Source organism: Danio rerio, chromosome 20 (genome assembly GCF_052040795.2).
Source record: "Danio rerio strain M-AB ecotype USA chromosome 20, GRCz13ab, whole genome shotgun sequence".
Classification (NCBI taxonomy): domain Eukaryota; kingdom Metazoa; phylum Chordata; class Actinopteri; order Cypriniformes; family Danionidae; genus Danio; species Danio rerio.
The window spans coordinates 48,979,682-49,006,711 of record NC_141040.1 but is presented as its reverse complement, the minus strand read 5'-3'; the positions used below and the strand labels follow the sequence as shown (position 1 = coordinate 49,006,711).

Here is a 27,030-nt window from a genome sequence, read left to right as displayed (position 1 = left end):
AAGTCGTTAAACCATACCTGTCAACATTGGTATATAAATATATGGGATATCATACGCCCTAACAACCGTTACAAATATGGGGAGGAAATTAGCTTCAAATGATAGAATACATCACAAACATTAGAAATTTGAAAATAAAATTAAAGGTTTTGCCTACTTTAATTATTCAGCGATTTCTCTGCGTACCACTAGAAAGAAGCCTGTGTACTACTAGTGGTAGACGTACCACAGTTTGAGAACCACTGATATATATATATATAAAATATCTTTGTCATGCTTCCAGTGGAACAAACTATATTTATCATTAAAATGTCTCACTGAAAGTGTCATTACTCTGTTAAATGATTTTTAAGAGCATCATTAATATTTCATTTTATTGACAAATTCAGCTTGTTCCACTGTAGTTGAGGTTGAAATATATATATGTAGTATTGTAAAATTCATGACAAATTTATAATGGCTTCATGACAATCATGTTTATGACAAGTTACTACAAAAACATTTGTGATGTATTTGTTCATACAACAGTTCTGTCTGGTTCTTGAATCTGATTGGCTAATAGCAGTGTGATATTCTGCAATATCAGCACTTGTACAGCCTCTTCCCTCTTGTGTATTACTCTACCCACATTGAGTGACAGCAGATCCATAAACTCACTACAGTTTGACAAATATTGCAGCTGTTGGACAATATAAAGTACTTTTCAGACTTTTTAAGGTGATAATGTCATTGTTTAGATTGCAACTGTGCAGTTTATTTATAAGGATAGTGCCTATTTTAAATATTTAGAATTTCCGACATACAGCACGTCAGCATCCATCAGCCTGTCATACTGAGCGGCGCAAAGAGGGTTGACCTTCCGGCCCACAAGATGGCAACAGAGTCCGCATAATAAGTGCTTAGGTGAGAAAGATTCAGCGTAAATTTACAGCGTAAGCAGAGGCCGTTTTGTTTTAATGGACGTCTATTGAGGAGTGGCGTCACTACATAAAATAAACAGCTTTGTGAGGAAATAACTTGTTGATTAATCAATCAAAAGCAAGTTTGCTAATCTTCAGCATGTTTTACATCTAAAAAAAACATTCGTTGTGAACCAAATGTGCATTTTACTTTAATAAAATGTTTATTCTTTTCTAGAGAAGGCAGGGTAGGGAATTTAGCCAGCTCTGTTTTTTGTGAACGCTGACCAGTGATGATATATTTTATGTTTTCAAAGTAAAATAATTAGTAATCTGATTACTTTTTACATGATCGGAATGTTAACGATTCCTCACTGTATACATTTCTTTTTTGTTACATGATCGGAATGTTGACGTTTCTTCACTGGATAACTCAATGAATAAATCTCTTATTTATGTAGATTTTTTGTTTGATTACATTAAATAAGAAGTGTCACTTTAAAAATGCACACATCTAACGCTACAATGAAAGCATTGGATTGCTTTCCTAACTTTTTATGCTCATTTAGGACAAAATTAGTTGTGTTTGAAAAAAAAAAACACACCAAGATCGACATCTATAGAGGTTATTATTATTAAATATGTGTATATGTCTGTTTAAACATGCAGCCAAAACCCAGACTTTCGCTCCGCTTCAAATCACGTGTACAAAATCCGTTTGGGAAACAGCGGCTATTCATTACTATGGAGCGCGTCAGCTGACAGTCACGCACTGCTATATGACTGTTTTGAGGATTGCATAGGAGGGGCAATGGCACCTGTAAGGAAAAGGAAATGGAATCACGCCTTTTTTATATTTATTTCAAAGTGTTTTCATTCCTAAACAAAGCGAAAGCACAGAAAAGACTCACATTTAAGAGCAAGGGGTATCCCTTTGTGGTTTGGTGGTATGGGTTGTGTATAAGGAGGCTCGGCTCTTTAATGTTTATTAGCCACACTTCAGAAAAACACTGTAAAATCAGGAGAAATACGGGAAAATATCTTTACGGGATGTTAGCGGGATAGAACTGTAAAATACGGGAGAATCTCGGGAAAACGGGAGGGTTGACAGGTATGGTAATGTAATCAGATTACAATGTTCCAGTAGTACTCAGTAATTTGTTATCTATTACTTTAATAAAGTAACCTACACAACACTGCTAGTAACGAATAGCTTTTGGCAGTTAAATAGTTGAAAAGCTGTTAAAGTTATTATATATACAGTAAGCAGAGTTAACCTGCAGGTATATAGTATATAGATGATGTCTATGTGCACATGTAGATGTAAACTAACATGTAAAGTATTCAGTAATTTATACAATGCAACTTTAAAATACTGTAACATGCTGCATAACTGTCTTACATTAAAATACAGTTCATATAACAGTTAAATACTGTGTCATTTACAAAAATTGTTATGAGTGTATTGAATGCAGAACTGCCAGCTTTAAGAATATTATTGTTAATGAAAAAAACAAGTTGTGTCAAGTTTTGAAGCAGCAGTGTTGGAATCTCCCGCAAATGACTGAGGTAATGCTTTAGAACAGAAACCTTTGACTCCTGTATTGCAGTCTTCAGTGCGTTTAGAAAGCGTTAGCATGTTTACGCCGCTGGCATGACAGGTGGACTGAACTTGACCTGTGACTGCGGTGCTGTGTTGTGTGAATGTAACGAGAGATAAGCCGTTTGTCAAGGACGGAGGGAGTGAGAAGGTCAGACAGGAGCTGGGAAGTGTCATGTAAATGAGCTTCTGGCTTTATTAGAGACTGTTATTTTTATATGCAGCTTTCCCGCATCACTGCCTGAGCTCATTCGCAAAGCAGCCAATCAGATTCTGCATTCGCGTGTGATTTAAAGGTTCAAGAAACCCTCGAGTACTTCTTTTGAGATTTTAACAGATTTGTGTGTTGAGCATCACTTAAGACAATGTTAATACCTGTAAGCTTTAATTGTGGGATGAACTGGATAAGTTTGAGCTTTTGTCAGCTAATTTCAGCTTCCTGGTTTAAAAAAAATTGGGGGTGGGATCAAAATCGGTGACGTACAGTAGCACAAAGCTGCAAGTGAAGTGATGACGCGTCGGTTTCTCATTATTATTCATAGCTGAGTTTTCTTATCCTATGAGAAGAGCCGGCTTCTAAATTATTCATGACCGACATACTTTCCGTAGGCAAGGCAGATCTGCCAGTGCCAAGCTGTGAGACCCTATGTTGATGACTGTGTGAGATCACGTCCACAGACCCACGACACGCAGTATTTAGACGTTTACTAAGGCTCGTATGTGTTTGTGTCCATGATCAACTGGGTTTGTTGCATGTTTTTCCCCGCTATGCTGCACACATACAGCTTTGCTGTATCGGCCCTGCTGACAGCAAGCATTTTTGTCAGGAGAGCAGTACAATTGGAGAATGGCGGACTTTGTGTTTTATCAGTGGAGTTTGTTCACATTTAGACACATCACCATGCTGCTGTGTTCGCCTAAATCCTCCAGATTACCAGCAGGGCTAATGGTTAAAACAGGCAGGGTAAGAGACCTGCTGCACTGAGTCTGCATTAAGACCCAAGGATTGAGGGAAAAGTCCTCATTTATAGTGTTTATATGATCACGATTATCTTTATGATGACATAAATTGTGGTTATCTGTTTATAAATGTCCGAATAACAAATGTAGCAGGACATTAAATTACTGTTTAATTCTTTGCATTTTAATTTATAAACTATAAAATCAGGCGTCTCCTCAGGGTTTGTGTCTCACTTTGTGAGCCGACTGACAACACTTGTTTGCTCCCCTTCTTCTCCCCTGCTCTGCTGGCCACGCCCACTCCTGCCTTTAATTGCAGAGCTCCACGTCCATTATGATGCATCTTTTGAAAACAAATTCTGAGGTAGACCTGAACTGAAAGTGGGGGGGTTTCATGGCCCTTTAAAGGTTGGCATACTACACAGTCATTTTTCTGTGAAGTTTCATTTTAGGAAACCACACAGATCATTTCTTTTTGCTTGCCATATGTGCATATGAGCGAAAACATGATTTGTTTTGCATGAGTCCCTTTAAATGCAAATGAGCTGGGCGGATGCTATTCTGACTGTCTAGAAACAGCAAAACAAGTGAATCAGAGGCAGAAAATATGTCAGAAATAAAGCACTAAATGTTCAAACCCAGAGCAGCACGGTGGCGCAGTGGGTAGCAAAATCGCCTCACAGCAAGAAGGTCGCTGGTTCGAGCCCCAGCTGGGTCAGTTGGCATTTCTGTGTGGAGTTTGCATGTTCTCCCTGTGTTCACGTGGGTTTCCCCAACAAGTCCAAAAACATTTGGTAAAGTTGAATTGGGTACACTGATATTAAATAACCATAAAATTTACGGTAAAAAAACGGCAGCTGTGGTTGCCAATATTTCACCGCTAAAAACACGGTATAAACCGTAAAGGTATTTCCTCATTTTTACAGTAAACTACCGTATTTCATTCATTTATAGATGTAATATGTCTGTACTTTGAATTACCAACGTCTACACATATTTTGTTACAAAGATAGACACGTTATTACAGCCGTATGGTGGTGATAAGAAAGTTCCATAATGAACTAATGCTCATCACAAACTACTTTTCCCACAAGCAGAAAAGTGTATCAAGATATAGAAGGTGCTCAGTGTCATTCACACTAGGGCAGCAACAAACAATTATTTTAATAATTGATTAATCTGTCGATTATTTCTTCAATTAATCGAAAAAAACTAAAACAAGAAAAGCATTCATTTCCAACCCTTTATTCAAATAAGTTCATCCCTGAGCTGTTTTAATAATAACAATAAAATAAAAAACCAACTAGTTTTGTCCTGTTGTCAATCCAAATGTCTAAAATAAATCTTAAATCAAGATACATACTAGACACATGAAGTAGCATAAGTAATTATGTCTTTTTTTCTAAAAAAAAACCCAAAAAAACACAACATTAAGTGATTATTTGAAAATTATTTGCGAATGGGGTAAGAAAAACAATCCTAAAATAAGTTAAGCATCATCTAATTTTCTCATGCCATTTTTCTTGTCTGTTATTGATTTAAGATTTTTTTAAATATTTGAAAAGTTTGGTGAAGGAAAAATCATGGTTTGGGGTTACATTCAGTATGAGTGAGAGATCTGCAGTGTGGATGGCAACATCAACAGCCTGAGGTATTAAGAGATTTGTGCTGCCCATTACATTATAAACCACAGGAGAGGGCAAATTCTTTATCAGGACTGCGCTCCTTCTCATACTTCAGCCTCCACATCAAAGCTCCTGAAAGCAAAAAAGGTGAAGGTGCTCCAGGATTGGCCAGCCCAGTCACCAAACATGAACATTATTGAGCATGACTGGGGTAAAATTGAGGAGGCAATGAAGATGAATCCAAAGATTCTTGATGAACTCTGGGAGTCCTGCAAGAACGCTTTCTTTGCCATTCCAGATGACTTTATTAATCAGTGACTTGAGTCATTGCAGAGATGTATGGATGCAGTCGTCCTGTACATTATTTCTATTAAGTGACAAGACTTTAGTCTGAGCAAAGTCAGATCTTACTCTCCTAATTAAATAATTAAAAGGCAATTATCAAGGCATGATTATATTTTATTGTGGTAAAATAAGTGTAATCTAGAGGCCTTTGCCTTTCATATAAGCCACTTCTGATACCAAATGATCAACTAGAAGTCAACTTATTATTTGTTTTTCCTAAAACTTGGATGAGCGAGAAGACTCAAGTCAGGTAGTGGCTTGTGAACAGGCCTTTACTTTCAATGGTGTATTCAGAACACCTCTAATATTTAGTTTTGTTTGTTATGTTCTGTACGTCTGTGTCTGCTACAGCGAGTGAACAGAAACAGTGGACTGCTGCAGTTTACACAGGGACGATTGAATATGTGTGGGCTGATTGTTTACACAGGCCGTGGAGCCACATCTGTGTTCAAACACATTATAAAAGTGAATTTTGCATAATAGGTCCGCTTTAATGGAGAGCAGGTTGTGAGCGGGTGAATGTGGGTCACGGTACAGTAGCTCTGATTATTATAGAAGCACTGATAATATCATCATCATCATCATCTCACTGCACAGATTGGCTCTGGATAACATCAGCAGTGGATACATGCATACGCTCTGCTCTCATTATGTGCTTCATTCCTTATTCAATGCATCTCACATTTATTTCATTCCCGGCTGAGTCGCCTCTGTAGTGCACTGGCCTACAAATGCTGAAGAGTGAAAACGCTCAATGGAAGGTTTTAGCTGCGAGTCAGTCAGGTTGAATAATGTAATTGGGTCAGGAAGACTTTTTTAGAAAAAGATATTTGTACTTTTATTTAGCAAAGACATGATATTTTGATCAAAAGTGGCACTTACACTCGAATTCATCTTGAAAGTGTCCATTGTAGAAAATACTAAATCATTGTATAAAAGCATAATAAGAGGGCTTCTGAACATTTGAAGAATAGAATAGTTTTGTTAAGAATTCAGCTTTACATCACAGAAATAAATTTCATATATATATATATATATATATATAGATATATATATAGTTGAATTTAGATTTATTAGGCCCCCCTTTGAATTTTTTTTCTTTTTTAAATTTTTCCCAGAGAATTTTTAACAGAGCAAGGAAATTTTCACAGTATGTCTGATAATATTTTTTCTTCTGGAAAAAGTCTTATTTGTTTTATTTAGGCTAGAATAAAAGTAGTTTTTAATTTTCCTTAAACCATTTTAGTCAAAATTATTTGCCCCTTTCGGCAATATTTTTTCGATAGTCTACAGCAGGGGTTCCCAAACTTTTCAGCCAGTGACCCCCAAAATAACAATGCCTGGGACTCGCGACCCCCAATATCCCCTGAGGTGGTTATAAATACAGAAAACTTGCATGCAAATGCGCACACACACCAATAGACCCAAGTCTGTTCTTCGTTTATTTATGTATGTAAGTGCTGTAAATGTGCCGGAAAGTTTAACCTGGTATTATAAAATCAATCTGCTGCATCTGACGCTATTGCTAAGTCTTTAATATAATGATTACCCCAGGGGTCGAAATCCAATAGAACTAGTAACTATGAGCTGCTATAGTAACTATATAGTAACTATAAACAACTATTTTTTTTTCTTTTCAGTAGGTTATGGATAAAATATGGTAATTCTTATGGTTTAAAAAAAATAAATAGATACTTGGAAATCACCAGGCGACCCCACCTTCATTGTCCTGCGACCCATTGGGGGGTCCCGACCCCCACTTTGAGAACCACTGGTCTACAGAACAAACCATCATTATACAATATCTTATCTTGACTAATTACCCCAACCTGCCTAGTTAACCTAATTAACCTAGTTAAGCCTTTAAATGTCACTTTAAGCTGTATAGAAGTGTCTTGAAAAATATCTAGTCAAGTATTATTTCCTGTCATCATGACAAAGATAAATCAGTTATTAGAGATGAGTTGAAAAAATCTCTCCGTTAAACCGAAATTGAGGAAAAACAAAACAGGGTGGGGTGAATAATTGTGTTTGAGCAATATCATATTAGTAGCAGTGTGATATGGCTGTATATCAGCACTGGTGGGCTGGAGGACGGAGGCCTAAATGGCGTCGCACATGACAGTTGGAAGTATCGCACACCAGACGTGCACATTCGAATGTTATTTAATATGAAACTATTCAAATGGTGCTCTGTGGCGCAGCAGAAATATGAACAGTGTCCTAATTCGTAGCAGTGCGCGGACAGTTGGCGACTTGTGGCGCCGGTGTACATACCCTGATAGAAATCTATTGTTAGAATTCTTAAATGCATGGTGCTGTGTGGAACTACTTTCTTCCGCCATTCATTCACATCTGCAGCTGATGTCAGAACAGCAGAAACTGTTGCTAATCCACAAACGTCACTTTAGAGCTAGTGTTTGAATGATTCTCTAGCGTAATGTCTAATAATGACAAAACAGGTGATTTTGCTCACATTTTAAGATTATAAGGCTGAACAGCATGAAATGCCATCAGTCTGCAGCACAGGTGTCAAACTCAGTTCCAAAAAGGCCGCAGCTCTGCACAGTTTAGTTCCAATCCTAATTAAACACACCTGATCAAACTAATTGAGTCCTTCAGGCTTGTTTGAAACCTACAGGTAAGTGTGTTGGAGCAGGATTGGAACTAAACTGTGCAGGGCTTCGGCCCTTTTGGAACTGAGTTTGACACCCCTGGTCTACAGAGAGTTCCCAGTATTTCTCTGTTGCAATTGGGAGATCACAATAATTAACCCCGAAAAAGCCAGAGCAGCGCAAACAAAAGCAGATTACTATGGTATAAATTCAGCACTACAACGTACAAAAGAAAGAGATCGACTTAGAATGTCGCTCACCTGTTCTATAATGATTTGTTCAGCTGTAGTTTGAAATTGATGTTAAGTCTTATTAATTTATTTATTTAGAATTTTTTAAACAGGAAAAGATTAAAAGATAATGGGGCCTGATTCTGTTTTTCAGCAGGTTCCTGCTTTGCAGAACATAAAAACAGACTCACATCTCATCCATCAACACAGTACAAACAATCACCAAACATATAGAATAGAGAAAAGCAGGCTACTGTCTTAGTGTCTACAGCGCTAGTTGACCATCAGATGACGAGCATGTGATTTTTAAAAAGTCTCAGTGTTGGTATTGTTTTTAGATGTTGTGGGGTTACATTCCAGGCTTTTGTGAAAACATATAAGAAAAATCTCTGTCCGTAACAGTTTTTAAAAGCCGGTACTGGCAAACATCCATTTGTTACAGATCTGGTGGAACGATCAGTCCTTGTGTTGAGTTTTGGTACTAAAGCACAATGGGCTGCTTAGGTAGCGCTATTTAAAATCTGATAGTACAGTTGAATACCTGTGGGTATAATGTAGTTTTGAAATGTTAAAGCATTAGAAAGTGAGAGAGCAATAAAGTGATGTGTTGTCCATCCAGAAAGTCTGTTGTGGATCTTATAGGCCCTATTGTACAGTCCAGCTATTGGCTCCAAGATACCATGTGTTGTGAGAGACCAAACAGGCAAACAGTAAGACAAAGACTATGGCAAGATTATATTTTTCTCCTCTAAGGGTTTAATATGCAGTCTCTGCTGCCATCTTCTGGGGGAATGTCAACACTCTTTGCTCTGCTCACTGACAGGCTGATGGCCATCAACACGCTGTAACTCCGAATCTATAAATGTTTAAAATAGGCACTATCCTTAAAAATAATCTGCACAGCTGCAATCTAAACAACATCATTCTCGTCCGAAAAAGTTTCAAGGTATGTCTATGTTGTCCAATGCAATATTTGTCAAACTGTAGTGAGTTTCTTGATCTGCAGTCACTCTATGTATGTGGGCGGAGTAATACACAAGGGTGATGAGGCTAAACGAATGCTGTTATTGCAGAATATCACACGGCCAACTGACACACTCAAGACTTGAACCAGCGACCTTCGTGCTGTAAAGTGACAGCTCTACCCACAGTGCCACTGCGCCACCTGATTTCTTTTTTTCTTTTTTAAATATTATCCAAAGGATGTTTAACAGAGCAAGATTTTTTACAGTATTTCCTATGATATTTTTTTTCTTCTTGAGAAAATCTTATTTGTTTTATTTCGGCTAGAATAAAAGACATTTTTTTAAACCATTTTAAGGTCAAAATTATAAGCAATATGTATTTTTTTTCTACAGAACAAACCATTGTTATGCGTTTAAAAATGTGTTGAAAAAAATTCTCCGTTAAACAGAAGTTGGAGGGAAAAGTATCAAGACACTTGGATTTTATCTAGCATTTTTGATGCTTGATAATTACTATTATTATGTGTTAAAGTCTTCAAAGTGTCTAGTGTTATATTTGCGCATCTAAATCATCATAAAGCTTCAGTGTGCTAAAGTCATGGAGTGAAATTTTAAAATATTTTTATTTCCTTTTTCTTTAACTCAGGAAGTTACTGATGTAAGGATAAACACTGGTGCGAGCATTCAACAAATGTTCAGCAAATTAAACACTAAATTACGCACGATAAATAAGACAGATGGAAGACAGAGGGAATTTTTTTTTAGGGACAGAACAACCTTGTTCAAGTTTGCTCTTCAAAAGGGAAACATGTCCAATATAAACTCTACAGGCTATCATGGTTGCTCGTCATTATTCGATATCTGCGGCGTCTCACTTGCTGCTGATGCGTTTGTACCTCGAGGCTTCACTTTCTGTCTGCTCTATTCTCTTTCTCATCATCTTCATACCTCGGCTAATGTTGCCTAGAGTGAACTGAAATATTGGCAAAGCTGTCGGCGCATTTATCAAACAGAAAGTGTCTGCGGTTTGCAATTACTTGTTTATGTTTAGCCTGTCAATATCTACAAGAATTGTAAGCGTTTGTCTCCATGTCAAAGAGGGTGGAGCCTCGGAGCCACACCCACTTATTACATCACTGTCATCAACCAATGAAAGTCTAGAGTTGGCAGCTTTTAAAGTCTGTGTCTAGAAAATAGCAGTCGTTTTCCACAGTACATGATGTAGTTACTCTGGGAGTTCTGCAAAAATGCTGAGATGACTTTATTAATTAGTTATTTGAGTCATTGCAGACCATACTGTCCTAATTAAATAATAAAAATCAAGGCATGATCATGGTTTATTATGGTAAATAAGTGTAATCTAGAGGCCTTTGCCTTTCATATAAGCCACTTCTGAAACTAAATGATCAACTAGAAGTCAAGTTATTATTGCGGTTACTTAAACTTGGATAGGCAGCAAGACTTTATTCAGGTAGTGTATTAGTTTTTATAATGACCTTTTGTGGTATGAGCTCTCGATTTAGCAGAATTCATACAGCAGTATTTGTTGAATGTAATATAATTGGCCACTGAAATGCCCTGTATCTGCCAATACTGAGACTCACAGTGTGTTAACAATGTCCTCCGTCTGCTTTCCTCAGGTATGACACCATCACCAATCAGTGGGAGACGGTGTCCCCGCTGCCCAAACCTGTCCACTCGGCCGCCGCCACTGTCTGCGGAGGGAAGATCTATGTGTTCGGCGGAGTGAATGAGGCAGGACGCTCTGCCGGGGTCTTGCAGTCATACGTCCCGCAGACCAACACCTGGAGCTTCATCGAGTCTCCTATGATTGGTGAGAAACAAATTAAGAGTCCTCTTTTCAGCTGAAGGCAATTTGAGGTGAGACACTGCAGGCAAAAACAGCACCTGTGCACTTGCAGAATTTGGCTTTCAATAAACTGTTTATTTTCCCATAGTAAGTTAAAGAAACCATCCAAAATACTTCTTTTCAAATGTACAATTGTTTTTTGTCGCACTATATTAGTTTGTGTCTGTAGACTTAAAGTAAAAAATTCTAAAGGAAAAAAACAACTGTATTATTATTATTATTATTATTATTTTCAAATAGTTGTTTTGCCATTCCCCTAGGGCTAAACGGTCAAGTTTTACCATTTTTAATCCCTTACACCGGCAGTTAGCTCTCTGCAATTCTTACATGGTCGCCCACTGAAGCTAAGCAGGGCTGTCCCTGTCAATACCTGATGGGATACCACATGGGAAAGATAGGCTGCTGTTGGAAGTGGTGTTAGTGAGGCCAGCAGAGGGCGCTTAACCTGCATTTTGTGTGGGTCCTGTGATGAGCAAATCGTACTAAATTTTACGAATTAGATCGTACGAATTAGCCACTAAATCAAAATGTTACGAATTGAGATTGCGTTGGTATCTCTCCTAATTACTCTTGTATATCCTGTAAATAATATTTTAAACAGTGCATTTCTTGCATCTTCCGTAAACGTATATTTTAATGTAAATAATAATTTGAATGTGAAAATATGCCGTCTCAAGGCATCAGTGGTGCAGCTTTCAATCATCGTCAGTGTAGGCAAAGTAAGGCTCAAGAATGGGTCCATCGTTCCACTTGACCAGAGATCAGACGTGGCTTCAAAGTGTGGTAACAGAGCGGGGTGAAGTGACTCCACACACATTAGGGAAAGTAATTGAAAAAAATCGACCTGTAAAAATTAGAGCTATTATAGGTTCTGAATGTCACTTTTCAATGAATCCCCCAGCCCCATAACGTGTTATGACATTGTGTTCTGGCTGCTGCCAGAAGTGGAGTTAGTGAGGCCAGCAGGGGGCGCTCAACCTGCATTCTGTGTGGGTCCTAACGCCCCAGTACATTGATAGGGACTCTATACTGCTCAGTGAGCGCCGTCTTTCGCATGAGACGTTAAACCGAGGTCCCTACTCTCTGTGGTCGTTAAAAATCCCAGGTTTAACCCCGGCATCCTGGCCAAATTTGCCCACTGGCCATCATGGCCTCCTAACCATCCACATATTATAGGTGGCTTCATCTCTTGGATTCTGTCACTCCGTCTCCTCTCCGTCAATCAGCTGGTGTGTGGTGTGCGGTCTGGCACAATATGGCTGCCGCTGCATCATCCAGGTGGATGCTGCACACTGGTGTTGGATGAGACTCCCCCAAAAAATGTGTAAAGCGCTTTGAGTGTCCAGAAAAGCGCTATATAAATGTAAGGAATTATTCAGCTGATCTCCGGGTCTGGTTGGAACACTTTTAGCTTAGCTTAGCATAAATCATTGAATTGGATTAGAACATTAGCATTAACAGGCTGAATGTCAGAGTATCATTGCTCATGCTTTAAAAGTTCCTTGATTATTACCCTGGAATGAGAGTATAGTTCCGTGCATCAGTCTAGAAAATAGCTGCTTTCCATTTTCTGTTGATTTTTAGTACATGATGTAACTACACAGGAGTGAAGCTTATAATAGGAAAAGTATCTAAACTTTTTGGTCATTTTTGAGCGAGATGCTAATGGTCTAATCTGATTCAATGATTTACGCTAAGCCAAGCTAAAAGTGCTCCTGCCACCTTAAAAATTGGTCAAACTCAACTGTTTAACTTGGGGAGTTAAAAAATGAAATATATCCCTCTATTCTGGAGGTTTTTACAAAGGGATATGTTCATACATAACCTGTATAAGTTTATGCAACATAGTACACTACTACATTCTTCCTGGGAAAATAAATAGACAGTGCTCAGCATTAATGAGTACAGCCCATTTTGAAAATGACTTTCTTTTATCCCAGGGTTTCTGCAGGTTTCACAAAGTCAAATTTTAGACTTTAAAGACCGTTATAAATGAAATATCAGACTTATACAAGACTAATTTTTTTTACAGTTGGTCATCTAGAAAAGAGGTTTACTTGCCTCACCCAAAAAGATTTAACTAGATAATTCTTTGCCACATATTTTAAACAATGAATAAACCCGAGATGTATACCTGCACATTTATAACAGAACTTTTCCTCAAAAAAAGAATAAAAAGAAACATATTAGGAAATAAAGTTTGGGTGAAGGTTTTTTTTTTTTAGATGGATTGTTGGTGATTGGAGACATGGATAGAAGAAAATGAAGACTTGTTTAAAATGATTTAAGATCTACAACACAATATTTCAGTAAATTTCAGGCCTAAAATTTAGTTTTTGAAATGTAAGACTTTTAAAGGCCTCGCAGACACCCTGTATCCATTTCTCTGTGAATATGTCATATTTATTGGTGCGTTTAAACAAAACAGATTTATTAAACAAATATTTATTAAAATAATATTTTTGTCACCAAACGTTTTTAGGAATAGAAAGATAATACACTCAAATTCACAAAAAAATTCAACAAAATTGTGTGTGTATATCAAGATTTTTGCTCTTTTTAAAATGTTGATTTAATGTTTTTTCCTAACATTTACATTTGGCTGTGCTTATTTTTGTACCGTTATCGTAAGTTACTTTGTAAGGTTTGTTCCACATTTGCCTTCAGTACTGACTACTCTAATGTACTTGCACACATATAATATTTTAAAGCTTCCTATAAAAAATATTAATCCAAAAGAAAGATTTGTGAGGGGTGTACTGAGCACTGTATCTATGCTGAGCACAGTGTGTGTGTGTGTGTGTGTGTGTGTGTGTGTGTGTGTGTGTGTGTGTGTGTGTGTGTGTGTGTGTGTGTGTGTGTGTGTGTGTGTGTGTGTGTGTGTGTAATTTATTTATTTTTGTGGCTGTTTGCAGTGTTTTCTGAATTATAAAGTAAGAGAGATTTGTGAAATCCCCTCAAGGCTCCTTGACTCGAGTATGTGACAAAAATCTGATGAAGTGTTTCCTGTTTTATTTTTATGTTAGGAATGTATGCAAATTAGTGCATATTTAAAGAGATATCAAGACAGACCAAACATTTTAATTTAGTCATTATTTACCCGCCCTTTACTTGCTTCAGACCTTTACAAGTTTCTTTCTTCTGTTGAACACAAAAGAAGATATTTTGTAAAAGGTTGGACATTTGTAACCATTGACTTACATAGTATTTGATTTCCCTACTATGAAAATCAATGGTTACAGGTTTCCAACATTCTTCAAAATATCTTCTTTTCTGTTAAACAGAAAAAAAAAAATATTTAAAGGAGAGTAAATAATGAGTAAATATTCATTTTTTGGGCGAACTGTCCTGAACTAATGTCTCAATTCCAAATTAAATAACATTTCAGCAAACCAGTTTACAATTCAGTCATTTGAGTATGGTGAGTAATACTAGTTCATCTATTTTTTTTTTTCACTGTGTTCTCCTGCAGTGTCTTGCCTTATAAAAGTGTGTATTGGTCCAGAAGGTGCTTGTGTATTATCTGTTTTATAGGGCTGTTTGTTTGCTCGAGGGCTCAGTGGTAGCATAAGAACAGCAGGACAGATCCTGGAGATCCAGACTCGCCGTCTTCACTTTCAGCCTTCAATTAGCTCCGTGACCGCTGTGCTAGGGCATCATAAAAGCCATTTCATAAACCAAATTAACTTGGTAATTAAATTAAGTTTCATACAGTAGAGGGAACCTGGTTTGGCCGATCATAAACCAGAGATCATTGTCTTTTATTGTTGTTATGGTCGTTTGTACACGAGTGTATTTGAATGTTTACATTTGTGCTGGATGGTTAGGTTATTTAACATTCTGGCCGGTGTTCATTGGTAACAGTAAGATACAGGTTTAAATAAAGCTGCAACAGAGCTAATATTAGACCTTTTTCAATTACTGGCACTGAATATATAGTGTACAGTAAGGCTTTGCATATTAGCAGTTTTATAATGAAAAACTATTTTGAAGAAACTATAATAAACATGTTTTACAGCATTTATTCATTTTCCTTAATGTTTATTCCTTGATAAACCAATGCAATCTGACCGCAGTTCATAACTTTTTGATTTAGTGGCCAATTCGTACAATTTAGTACAATTTTCTCATCACCCAATGACAGTTGGGGTTAGCGGTGGGGTTGGGTGCCACGCCTCCTTTTTAAAATCGTACATTTTTGTACGACTGAACTTGTACAAATTCCTACAAATTACCCACTAAACTGACAAAATGTAAAATACTTACGTTTGAATGTCTTAATGTTATGAATTGTTAATCATATTTAAAGTTAAACTGTAATTAACAATAGCTGTACTGAATGTGTAATTCTCAGTTATTTTATTATGTTATTCATATCAATATTTAATAATGTATATAAATAATGAATTTTATTTTTGTGTTATGTCCAATAAATTACAGAACTATATATATATATATATATATATATATATATATATATATATATATATATATATACACATACATACATACATACATACATACATACATACATACATACATACATACATACATACATACATACATACATTCATTCATTCATACATACATACACACACACTCACCAGCCACTTTATTAGGTACACCTGTCCAACTGTTCGTTAATGCAAATTTCTAATGTCAATCACATGGCAGCAACTCAATGCATTTATTCATGTAGACATGGTCAAGACGATCTGCTGCAGTTCAAACTGAGCACCAGAATGGGGAAGAAAGCGTCTTAGACAATTTTAGCGTCTTAGACAATTTTAAAGCTGATTTTCTTAGCATTTTCGATTTTTTTGAACCCTCAGTCACTTTCAACGTGGCATGGTTGTTGGTGCCAGACAGGCTGATCTGAGTATTTCAGAAACTGCTGATGTACTGGAATTTTCACGCACAACCATCTCTAGGGTTTGCAGAGAATGATCCGAAAAAAAGAAAATATCCAGTGAAGGCAGTTCTGTGGGCAAAGACTGGTTCAAGCTAACAGTAACTCAAACAACCACTCGTTACAACCGAGGTCTGCAGAATACAACAAGATAATGTCATCAAGCATGAACCATCTCAGACTGGTTTCTTGAACATGACAATGAGTTTGCAGTACTCAAATGACCTCCACAGTCACCAGATCTCAATCAAATAGAGAGCTGTGGTGGAATGGGAGATTTGCATCATGCATGTGCAGCCGACAAAACTGCAGCAACAGCGTGATGCTATCATGTCAATATGGAGCAAAATCTCTGAGGAATATTTCCAGTACCTTGTTGAATCTATGCCACGAAGGATTAAGGCAGTTCTGGGGGTCCAACCCGGTACTAGTAAGGTGTACCTAATAAAGTGGCCGGTTTATATTTTCCACAATAAAATATTTTTTAATTTTGGGAAACATTTAAAATATTTTGGAAAAGTAAACATTTCAGGCTTAATAAAGAAAATGAATCATTGACTTCTGCTGTCTTTATTAGTTTCAGAAACACCGATTTTTTTAATTTAAAACGGCATCTTTGGAGATCTTTTCTGCTGGAGATACTGTTGTCCTAGAAAACGAAAAATCTTACATATATCATAGGAATGGTATAGCAGAAAATGTTGGTAGTTTTAAAACCTTGACTTTTCCAAACCGCTGTATACCTTGCAAACGGTTATTATACTATGCCTAATATATATATTGCATGGGTATATTTGTTGAAACTTGAATTGAATAAAAGATAATTTTCCATAAGGACATTTTCTAAATTTCCTTCAGTGAATATATCATAAGCTATATTTTAATAGCACTGTACATTGCTAGGAGCGTCTTAGACAATTTTAAAGCTGATTTTCTCAGCATTTCTCAGCAACCCTCAGATTGCCCTATTTTGACAACCAAACATAAATGAAAAGCTTATTTATTTAGCTTATGATTGATGTATAAATCTCAGTTTTCAAATGTTGACCTTCATGACAGATTTTGGTCACATTTAATAAATATCTGACACGATATGTGTTCTGTAAAAGTATTTCATCATAATTTACAGAATTCCATCCAGTATTACTGCATATACACTTTTATATGTAGGGTAAATACTAGCATGGAATGTGAACATCTTTGTGTGATTTTTCCCATTGGCCGTTTTTCCCCCAGTTCTACTGTACCACTGCATATTTTCCCCTGCCGTGTCCATGCAGGTGATGGCCTCATGCTGAAGGCTTTTAAGAGGTTCATTTCCTCAAGGTCCCTATGTGAGTCTGTTGTTTGAAGACCTGTAAACACTACTGAGCAAACACTAGTTCAGCCAGTGCCAACAAGACAAGCTGTCAGTGAAGGTCGAGCAGGCAAAGTGCCACTGAAAGTGCATAAAGCCACGCGGACAGTGGAGGAGAATTGATTGCAAACAATTGCTTGTACAAATTACACAAGATTGCTGGCCGTCTTTAGAGAACAGGCACATTAAAAAGTGATTCAGGGAGCCTCTGGACAGTCTGATGAGTGATCACCGCACGGGCTCCCAGTTGCCCATCGCCGGACTCCATGTTAGACTCAGACAAACATCCCTACGAAGGGTAGCCTGTGTTTATGAAGCACATTTAAAGCATGTCAATTGGCCAGGCGGTACTCCGAGACGTCCGTCAGAGTGAGATGGGTTTGACTGAAGTAGTCTCGCTTAAAATGCTTCAACTTGTTTATTGCAGACTGAAGGTTGTTGCCGGTGTCCTCACCCCATTTCCAACAAGATTCTCAAGGAATCTTGCAATTCAAACAGCTCCTTGCCCCTTTCTTTAGTTTTTTAATAGCTTTTCTCGTGGCGCGTTTCACCTCTCCTGAAAATTGAGCGAGACACCTCTGTAAATTGGTGCCACGAACTGTTGTTGTTGTCTTGTTTCGCTTTCAAAAACAGCTGAATCTCTCATGTCTCCATTGTGCCAGGTACAGGCCTCCCCTATTTGATCGAAACCTTGAGACGTCTTGCCGGTGGCAGGATTTCAGCATCAAAGATGCAGACCGAGCTTTGGCGTCGCATTTGAGCCCCTCGAGTAGCAGCGGCAGGCAGAACGTGGGCCAAACCCAACAACGAGCTCTGCTGATAGCATCAGCGTTGGGTTTGAACACGAGACAACAAACAGATAAACAGAGCTTTGCGTAGGGTGAGATTAGGATTCAACAGAGCTGATCCTACAACTCGAGATGCATACGCTTATGACGCAAACAAAGCACTCTGGGAGTTTGTATGAAGTGACTCGGCATAAAAGCTGTCGTTTTTTGTGTGTGTGAGGGGAATATAAAGATGTGTTTGAGGAGGGGGGAGTTGACGCCAGAACTGTGCTGTTGTTACAGAAGATGATGCCTCCATCTGAGTTATGCTGCCGATCAATTCCACAACGCTTGCTGTGCGTGATTCGGGTCGGAGTGCTCTATAAAAGAGGGCGTTATCTGGACCGTCAGTCAGAGTTGAGCGGTGGGGGGGTTTTAATGAGAAGCACCTGGCAGTCACGGCGCCAAGCAAGAGCCCATCTCACACCTCCTCTTCAAGCATTAAATCCAGCGGCTGTTTTACAGATCGCTTCTGTGCTCGGCTTCTCAAGCGAGGAGTGTCAGTCGAAGGTGTGGAGGAGAGGGGGGAGAAAAAAAACAAAAACAAAACCTTGAACGCAGCCACGTGAATTATTCATAGGTGTAATAAATTGGCCCAGCTGTAATCGTTTGGGAGACAATTTCTCTGTCAGAAAGCAAAGGCTGATAGCCTCTCTCCTGCATTCGGCTCAACGACCTTTTTCGTGTTCACGTCCATGCGTTGGGCTGTCAGTCATTTGCCTGCTCATGAAAAGATGTGATTATTTCTGTTTCTTGGCCATTTACCCCGTGCGAAGAAGGATGGAGTGAGTAAAACCTGTCACGCTGTGAAGGGTCTTCGGGTATTACAGAGGTAATTTCCTCTGTATGGAATCATTAGACGGAACAGGGGCCATATATCTGTTTGCCATTATTTGTCATTCTCTGCTTAATAACATGAGGCAGAAAGGATACGTAGACATGGGGAGTGTAATGTGTCACGAAAGAGGCTGGGAAAATCATAAAAGCATTACAAATAGTCCTTTCGAACTCAATTCCGGAAGATCGCCAAGCGATGGCATCGTGCAGAAACCACACAGTACGCCAGATCCTAATCCGCCTCATTGATTATCCACCATTACACTAGCACCTCCTAAAAGTACAACAGATTTGTGCTGATAAGCATTACGGTGTACCAGCAACAATACAATTTATTCGTAACTCGAAAATGCACCAAAGATCTTGCATTGCCCATACCCCAGATAAAGCCATTATTCCAGAGGGAGAAAAAATTCATCTGTGGCTGGAACATACATCAGAGAAGTAACTTCTATCTGTTGTTCTCTTTCCTCCTGTGCTCCTTTCGGGCTTATTTAGATAACAAGTACGCTCCTGCTGTGAGCCTCAATGGTTTTATCTTCATCCTGGGAGGAGCCTACGCCCGAGCCACCACTATCTACGACCCAGACAAGGGCAACATCAAAGCTGGCCCCAACATGAATCACTCCAGGCAGTTCTGCAGGTTGGTCTAATGAACTGTAGATTGCGCTACACGATGCAATAAACGATGTTCCACATTACAAATGGTGCGGCGTAAATGAAATGGAAACATTTTCTTGCTCTTCCTTCCCCCCACAGTGCGGCGATCCTAGACGGGAAGATCTATGCAACGGGAGGAATCGTGAGCAGCGAGGGACCAGCGCTGGGGAACATGGAGACCTTTGACCCTTCCACCAACACATGGACGCTGCTGCAGAATCTGCCGTGTCCGCTTTTCAGACACGGATGTGTGGTTATAAAGAAGTACATTCAGAGCGGCTGACAACAAGCCAGGCTCTGGACTCTAATATCACAAACTGGCCTAAATCAGCTCATCGAGCTCCAGCCGGGCAATCTGGGTTGGACCGTCACGGCAAGGGATCCGTAGCATAGCTTTCGCTCAGGTGTCGTGCCATCGGAACGGTATTCTAGGTCAGCCAAATGCCATTTTCTTTTTTTAATTCCTCTTTTAATGTTTGAGTTGATATTCTTCTCCCACATGGAGTTTCCGTCAAATGTCATTTTTCATTGGTAGTCATGTCGTGAGATGAGAAAATGGGATTGTATGTCGCGTATATATATAAATATAAATATCAGATGCATCGTGATGGGACTTCAGCAAGACTCTAAAGGACGTCAATGCTAGTCATGTAGCCCTCCAGCGAGGGCCAGTGATACAGAGAACGGATCGAACGGAAGGCCCTCCTGAACTCCAAAGCACAAAATACCAGAACCTGTGATGCCCAGAGGAGTTTCATTTCATTTTGTTCTGTGTAAATCATTCGACCTTTCCTTTGTGGGTTTGTTTTTTTGTATCCTTGCATTTTATTCCAATCCACGAGCCTGCAGCTGTGGCCGAATACAGATGGAGGAAATGGAAGGAGACACTTTGTATTATATGGAAGATATGTATATTTTAAAAAAGGCGATACAAATTGTGTATAAATGTTTTTAGAAAAACTCAATGGATTGGACAGTGTCTGTAAATCTGTACCCTACCGGAACAATTTACGTTATTAATGCTGAAATACATATCCAGAATTCTAAAGAAGTGATTGAGTGTTTATTGACTTCCCACACTGTGTAACCCATTATTGTATCCAAGACTGACGTTTCTGAATAACTGTAAAGGATTTTTAAGACCAAGATACAGAAGTCAAGCTTTAAATGGGATAATTATCAAAAATCTTTGGTCATTTTTGATAAATATGCTAATTCCGCCTGTCATAATAATCAATATGTCGACTTATTGCACAGCACATGGACACAACCTCAATCATATTTGGTGATTCAATATATCACCAAATACATACATAATACATACATAAACATCAATTTCAGCAACATTTTAGCTGATTGCACAACATTTTTATCCCGATTGGAGGTGTCGGTGTAAGTATGGTTAAAAAAAAAACTCTAGTATTTGCTATAAATTACTTCAGTGTATTTTCATTTAAGTGTGTGACGACTAAAATAGATCAGGTAGCAGATATCACAGCCTCTGTTACTTTTTACCTTGCACTTTTTTTGTTAAAACTTATTATTTATTAGGATATGCGTTTTCACATTCGGATTCCAGTGCCTAAATATTAAATTAACTAATTAAATGAAATATTCTTAATAAAAAAATGATGTGTTCTTTGAAAGAGTGTACTTGAATTGTGATGATATTATCTTGTCATTCAGGCATTACATAATGAGTGGCATAAAATAGTCTTAAAATTACAATAGTATTGTTTATCACAATATATTTCAGTGCAATACATCGTACGACAAAAAATAGACATCGTGACAGTCCTAATGCTAAGCCACTATTCGAGTGGATTGAAGTAATGTTTGGAGTTTATGCTAAGCTAAACATGCTTCGACCAGGGGTGCATTTTGCAAGTCACAAGGGGTCACAAGTTCCGTCGATAAAAATAAGGTTCGTTTATTTGGCGTTTCCCAAATCCATCGTTCCAATGAACATTCGCATTTTAGCGATCTTTATATTGAAAATTGCATTCCTTTGTAGCGCACTTTAAAAACATTTATGCCATTTTAAACACAGCCGTGGCTCATGATGAAAGCCATAGGTGACCTATTATTTAAATGCCGAATTTACGTAAATTACAACCATTAAACATACATAGGAAATTAAAATGTGTGTTAGCTTTTTGTAAGTGGTTTTTATGTTTTAGATTAGAATATGGAATAATCTTAATAATATTTTTATTGGCCCAATATGTATATTTCAATTAATATGGGAAACGAGAGAATTTTTGTTGTGGTAATATTGTACTAATATTATTTTATTTTATTATCATATTTTACTAATATTTTTTATGCAAGTGCTTGCAAAACAATAGAATTTGCACCAAAAATAAAGTTTTTGTTTTTTTTTTCTCTACAGAAGTTGTTACTCCACCCCGTTTAGAGCGTCATTATAGACGTTGTATGTTAAAACAAACATGCTTTAAATGATTAATCTGCAACAAAGCAACAACAGTTTTGAGAATCTCTCATCACTACATAGTTCTTTTGCCAAGCGATGCATCGTACTACGGTAGTACAGCTGCAAGTTATGGTGTAGTTTGGTAAATGCACTCCAGACCAGTACACTGGCTGGATGGAATCAAAATGGTAACAACATTTTAACTCCCAAGTTGTTGTAAAATGAGCCTTGTGCAAAGCAACTGTATAATTAACAATGGCTATTTTACCATAGTTGATATATGTGAAAGAAAATGATCATTTTTTTTGGTACTTAAATTTTCCTTTTTTTTTTTTTTTTTTTTTTTTTTTAAACACAGCAGACCATCCAACATTTGCTGTAACCCCCAATCACGAATCAAGCCACGACTCGGATTGAAATCGAAACACCAGAGCGACTTCAATTTGCACCTTTTATTCAAGTATATCACAGCAGTTTATTACAGTAAATATATCATTTCACAAAAAGAAGGACTGCAAGGAAGGACAGAACAATGTGTGTGGATCTGATTTGCTTCATGGTAGTAAAAAATAAAAGGGGCACAAATTCTAGAAACACTCAAAAAACAAAATCCCTCAACCATCATAAATCATAAAGGGGTAAAGATCTACTAATTAAGTAAAAACCAACCAAATACTTTTCCTCCATCATACAGCGTCGACCAAGAAACTCCTGACCATCATACAACAAAATAAAAACAGGTTTAGTGGGTCTTTAAGTCTACCTAAAGCAAAATGCTATTGTTCTATGGACTTCCTACGCTCAGTAAAAATCCTCTGAATTAAACTCTGGTCAACTAAAGGTAAAGAACTGTAGTCAAACACATAGACTTCCACATTGTAACATTTTAAATGCAGGATTTGAAGAGTTAATTTTCAAAAAATATATTAGTGGTGCTTCTGCAATGCAAAACTCCATTTGCGTGGTACGTGCCGACCGACGTTTGATTAAAGGCCAATTGCATTACGCTAGTAAATAGCTTCGTAGGATAAGGTATTTGTCTTAAGATTTGGCATTATCTAAAGCTCTATTTTTATTACTCTCCAATATGGTCAGCATTACAGTAGTTTCTTTAACGCTACACCAGATTAGCATGTTGACGATACTACAGGGGGACCCGAAAATGCGCATAAAAACTCCCCCCAACATCATCCTCTATGGTAATAAGTGAAAAAAGAAGCATAGCCACCATCATCTCCACCCTCATGGAATAAATATTAATGTAGCAGAGACCTGAGACCAGTAAAAACCCCGTTTCTGAACGTCGTGCAACACCTGCTACAAAAAAACGTGCTACATCGTTTGTCTCGGCACAAATTTAATGTAACAAAGTTTCCAATTGGTTTCGTTTGAACAAAATGTTGAACATATGACGAATAATTTAATAAATAACGAATGGACATGCAATAGCACAAAGGCGGCATTTGAGAATAATAATAATAAAAAAAGGGGCTAATGAAATGGACTGAAAAGTACGAAACAAACATGGCCACTAATATACGAAATTCATGGGATGCACATGTAGAAATCAAAACAAAACCCCGGAAATATACAGTATATAACATTTCACCTGTACTAAAATGCCATTTCTTTTCTCGGCTCATAAGCAGAACAACCCCGAACAACAACAAAAAAGTGAAGAAACGCATCCGAACAAACCTCGAGGATTACTGCAGCAGCCACATGAGGTGATCCAGTACCTTAGCTTGAATTTCTGAAGGGCGCAGAGATTTTTTTATAGAGGTCAACAAATACTGTTTAGAAGTAAACAGGTCATTACTTTCGTCTCTTCGCATGAAAACAACTTGCTGAGGTAGCTGTGGTTCTGTCTCTCACTCGCACTGCAGTAGTCCAAAGCTAACTCATAGTCTTTTCCTTTCTTTTGCATATGTCTTAAAGTGTTTCCTTTTTTTTTCCTTTTTCTTTATAGCACCGAATCCTAGACAAGGTCACGAGGACTCCTAACCTTGGATTATCTTTCTTTTCAAAGCGATAAAAGTAGAGAGTTAACGAAAGTTTGGAGAGGGAGACCAGATTTAAAGGGACAGTTCACCCAAATATGAAGATTTGCATTTGATTTAATCATTCCAAGACCGTCCAAGATTACAATTATGGTCTTCGGTTGAACATTGAAGATTTTTAAGCTGAAACTGTGGTTCTTCATAAAATGGTGATTCATAAATTGCAAGTCAAAGACTACCAGAACTCTTGAGTGTTACATAAAATACTACTGTTACTAAAGTTAGCTACTGGCACTTTAAGAGTAAAAAAAAAATACAGGCGAAGCAAAATTAATCTCCTGAGGAGACATGAATTCTTATGACACCAATGATTGGTTCCGGTTCTTTCTTGTGGAGAAATTTAGGAACCTTTGCCAAGATTAAAGGTAACAATGTTTAATTTCTGGCACAGAACAATCATTTTGGTATATGAGACCTCTTCAGGACACTCAATATTAATCTAGCTTTGCCTGTATTATTATTTATACTCTCATAGTAGCTAACTTTAGTCACATCAGCGCTTTACAAATCCGCAAAAAATATTCTTTAAGAAGAAAAAAATCATCTGCAGCTTAAATTTCCTGCAAATTAAAGGTATAGTTCACCCAAATATGACCATTCTGCCATCATTTACTCATCCTTCACTTGCTCCAAATGCTTCAAAAGAAGAACACAAAAGAAGATATTTTGAAAAATGTTGAAAATGTGTACCCACTGACATCAATATTGGAAAAACAAAATGGTATCGCTACATTTTAATGGTCCTTTAAACGTATTTTGTTGAATTTAAGTTACATTGCATCTACATGCCAACTAATTCTCAATAGATTATAAGTAGACAGTTAGGTTGGGGTTAGGGTTAGTGTAAGTTGACATGTACTTGCAAAGTTCCTCATAGTCAGTTAAATGTCTGTTGAAGGAGCAGAATCAACAGATATTAAACAGACAGTTTACTAATACTCAAATGAGATGTAATTGGCATGTAGTTGCAATGCAACTTTTAGTCAACAAAATGTGCAAGAGGCGCCATCAAAATACAGTCTTACCAAACAAATACTATGTATGTCAAATGTTACAAGTTTCCAACATTTTTGTTTGGGGAAAAAATGGGTTTGAAATAAGTAAAAGATGAGTAAAAGATGGTGGAATTGTGATTTTTGAGTAACTCTATCTATTCAATAGCTAATGTTCATTCTTGGGTGCACTGCCTTTTAATGCTACCATCACAACGCAACAGAAAAAAAACCTTATTAACAGCTAAAGATTAGAAAACACGATGAAGGGTAAATAAAAAAAGTATAAAACATATACAACAACAAAAAATGTAGTAATGCTTTAGGTTTCAAAAAATCAGCACTGCCTAGACTGCCACTTTCACCAACAATCTGCAAACAATTTACACTCCAAATTGGTCATGTTATGATAAAAATGACTGGCAAATGAAAGCCACATATGGTGGAGTGACCAGACAAACCATGACGATGTTGTTTGGTGGCTTGAGAAGAGATTGGCAAACATTTACAACAACAAGCCGCATCGTTTCAATCGAAAAGACAACTTTTTCCAATTCCCTAAAAAGTGTTTGTCCACAAACAATGATAGTCAATATTCATTATCTATGTTTTTTTTTTCCTCAGCCTATTTTAAAAGTTAAGGCACACGCCAGGCAGTGCAATCTCCAGATATCCAGCCATAAATCCAGTTAAAATGCCAAAAAAAGAACTATTCTAAAGAGGGGAATATGTGATGGCTCTAAAAATAATACCATTTCTCTCCTAAAGACCTATTTTAAACCAAAATCTGTCTTTTTTCATTCAATTCTACAAACATCTTGGTCAGAGAACACAAGGTAAAGTTGGGTTTTTACAATACAGAGGTCTTCTTGCGAATCGTACAATTAACACCCAGTAGAAAACAACGTTAAAGACGTCCCTACAAAATGTGTGTTTGTTTCGTTTTCCAGCAGAAGTATCTAAAAAGGTGTTGATAATCTCAATGGTGACACTACAGAGCTATACAAAGAGGGTGATGTGTGTTTTTTTCCACAGAAAATGACCAGGTGCTTTGATTTTTTCCACTGCTGGTGAGAATATCTGTGTGTGTTTGTTTGTTTGTTTGCGTCCAGTAGACGGAGGCTGAGGTTGCTTTGTGACATCACACAATCTTTTATTTTGTACGGTTTGTGTTTTGTTTGCTCATTAATGAGAAGAACAAGGAGCAGCAGACGGAAAATAAAAAGAACAATAGCACCCAATAGCACCAAGAATGATCACCGGCAATTGGCATGTGTGTGAGTTTACCAAAAAAAAGAAAAGAAAACAACGACGAAAAGGAACGAAAAGGAAACTTCCAGGAGTTTTTGTTGTGTTTGGTTCTGTAGACTGGTTCTGTTTCAGGTACCTGAGATGATAGCACCAAGTCGCCTTTGTTTCTATTGTCTGCACCTCTTTTTTTTTCTTCTTCTGTGTGTGAGTGTGTGTGTTTTTCTTGAGGCGTCCAGACCGGCTCGGTGTGGAGGATTTGGCTCAGGACGCTGCTTTTCCCCTCTGCTATCAAAAGAGTCTCGATCTCACGTTTCTCCCTCTCTCTGAAAGCCCTCGTTTCATCACAGGAATGTTTCGAAATGCTCAACTTGCCTCTCCATGGCCTGCAAAGCAACAGACAGAAAACAGCTTTGTTAACAGCACTGTTTGCTCACTGTGGATTCCACCAGACATTAAAGAATAATTATAGTACACACACATACAGTTAAAGTTTATTAGCTAACAGTTAAGAATTTTAAGCTCTCCTGTGATTTCTGTTTAACAGAAGATTTTTTCAACTCATTTCTAAACATAACAGTCTTAATAACGCATTTC

The 27,030-nt window shown here is 37.6% G+C and overlaps 2 protein-coding genes across 5 annotated transcripts in view; one reads left to right on the top strand and one right to left on the bottom strand.

Annotated features, from left to right (window-relative positions):
• Positions 1–20,747, top strand: part of klhl29 (kelch-like family member 29) — a 611,610-nt gene extending 590,863 nt beyond the window's left edge. For both annotated transcript variants that reach the window (XM_087298740.1, XM_087298739.1), the window contains 3 exons: positions 10,880–11,073; positions 19,538–19,682; positions 19,799–20,747. In XM_087298740.1, coding sequence (XP_087154866.1) covers positions 10,880–11,073; positions 19,538–19,682; positions 19,799–19,982 — 523 coding nt within the window. In that variant the 3' untranslated portion in view covers positions 19,983–20,747. The remainder of the gene's footprint in view (positions 1–10,879; positions 11,074–19,537; positions 19,683–19,798) is intronic.
• Positions 20,748–22,570: 1,823 nt separating this feature from the next.
• atad2b (ATPase family AAA domain containing 2B) overlaps positions 22,571–27,030 on the bottom strand; it is a 199,220-nt gene continuing 194,760 nt past the window's right edge. For 2 of the 3 annotated variants that reach the window (NM_001365966.1, NM_001365967.1), the window contains 1 exon segment: positions 22,571–26,819. In NM_001365966.1, the coding sequence (NP_001352895.1) occupies positions 26,778–26,819 (42 nt within the window). In that variant the 3' untranslated portion in view covers positions 22,571–26,777. 3 annotated transcript variants of the gene reach the window in all.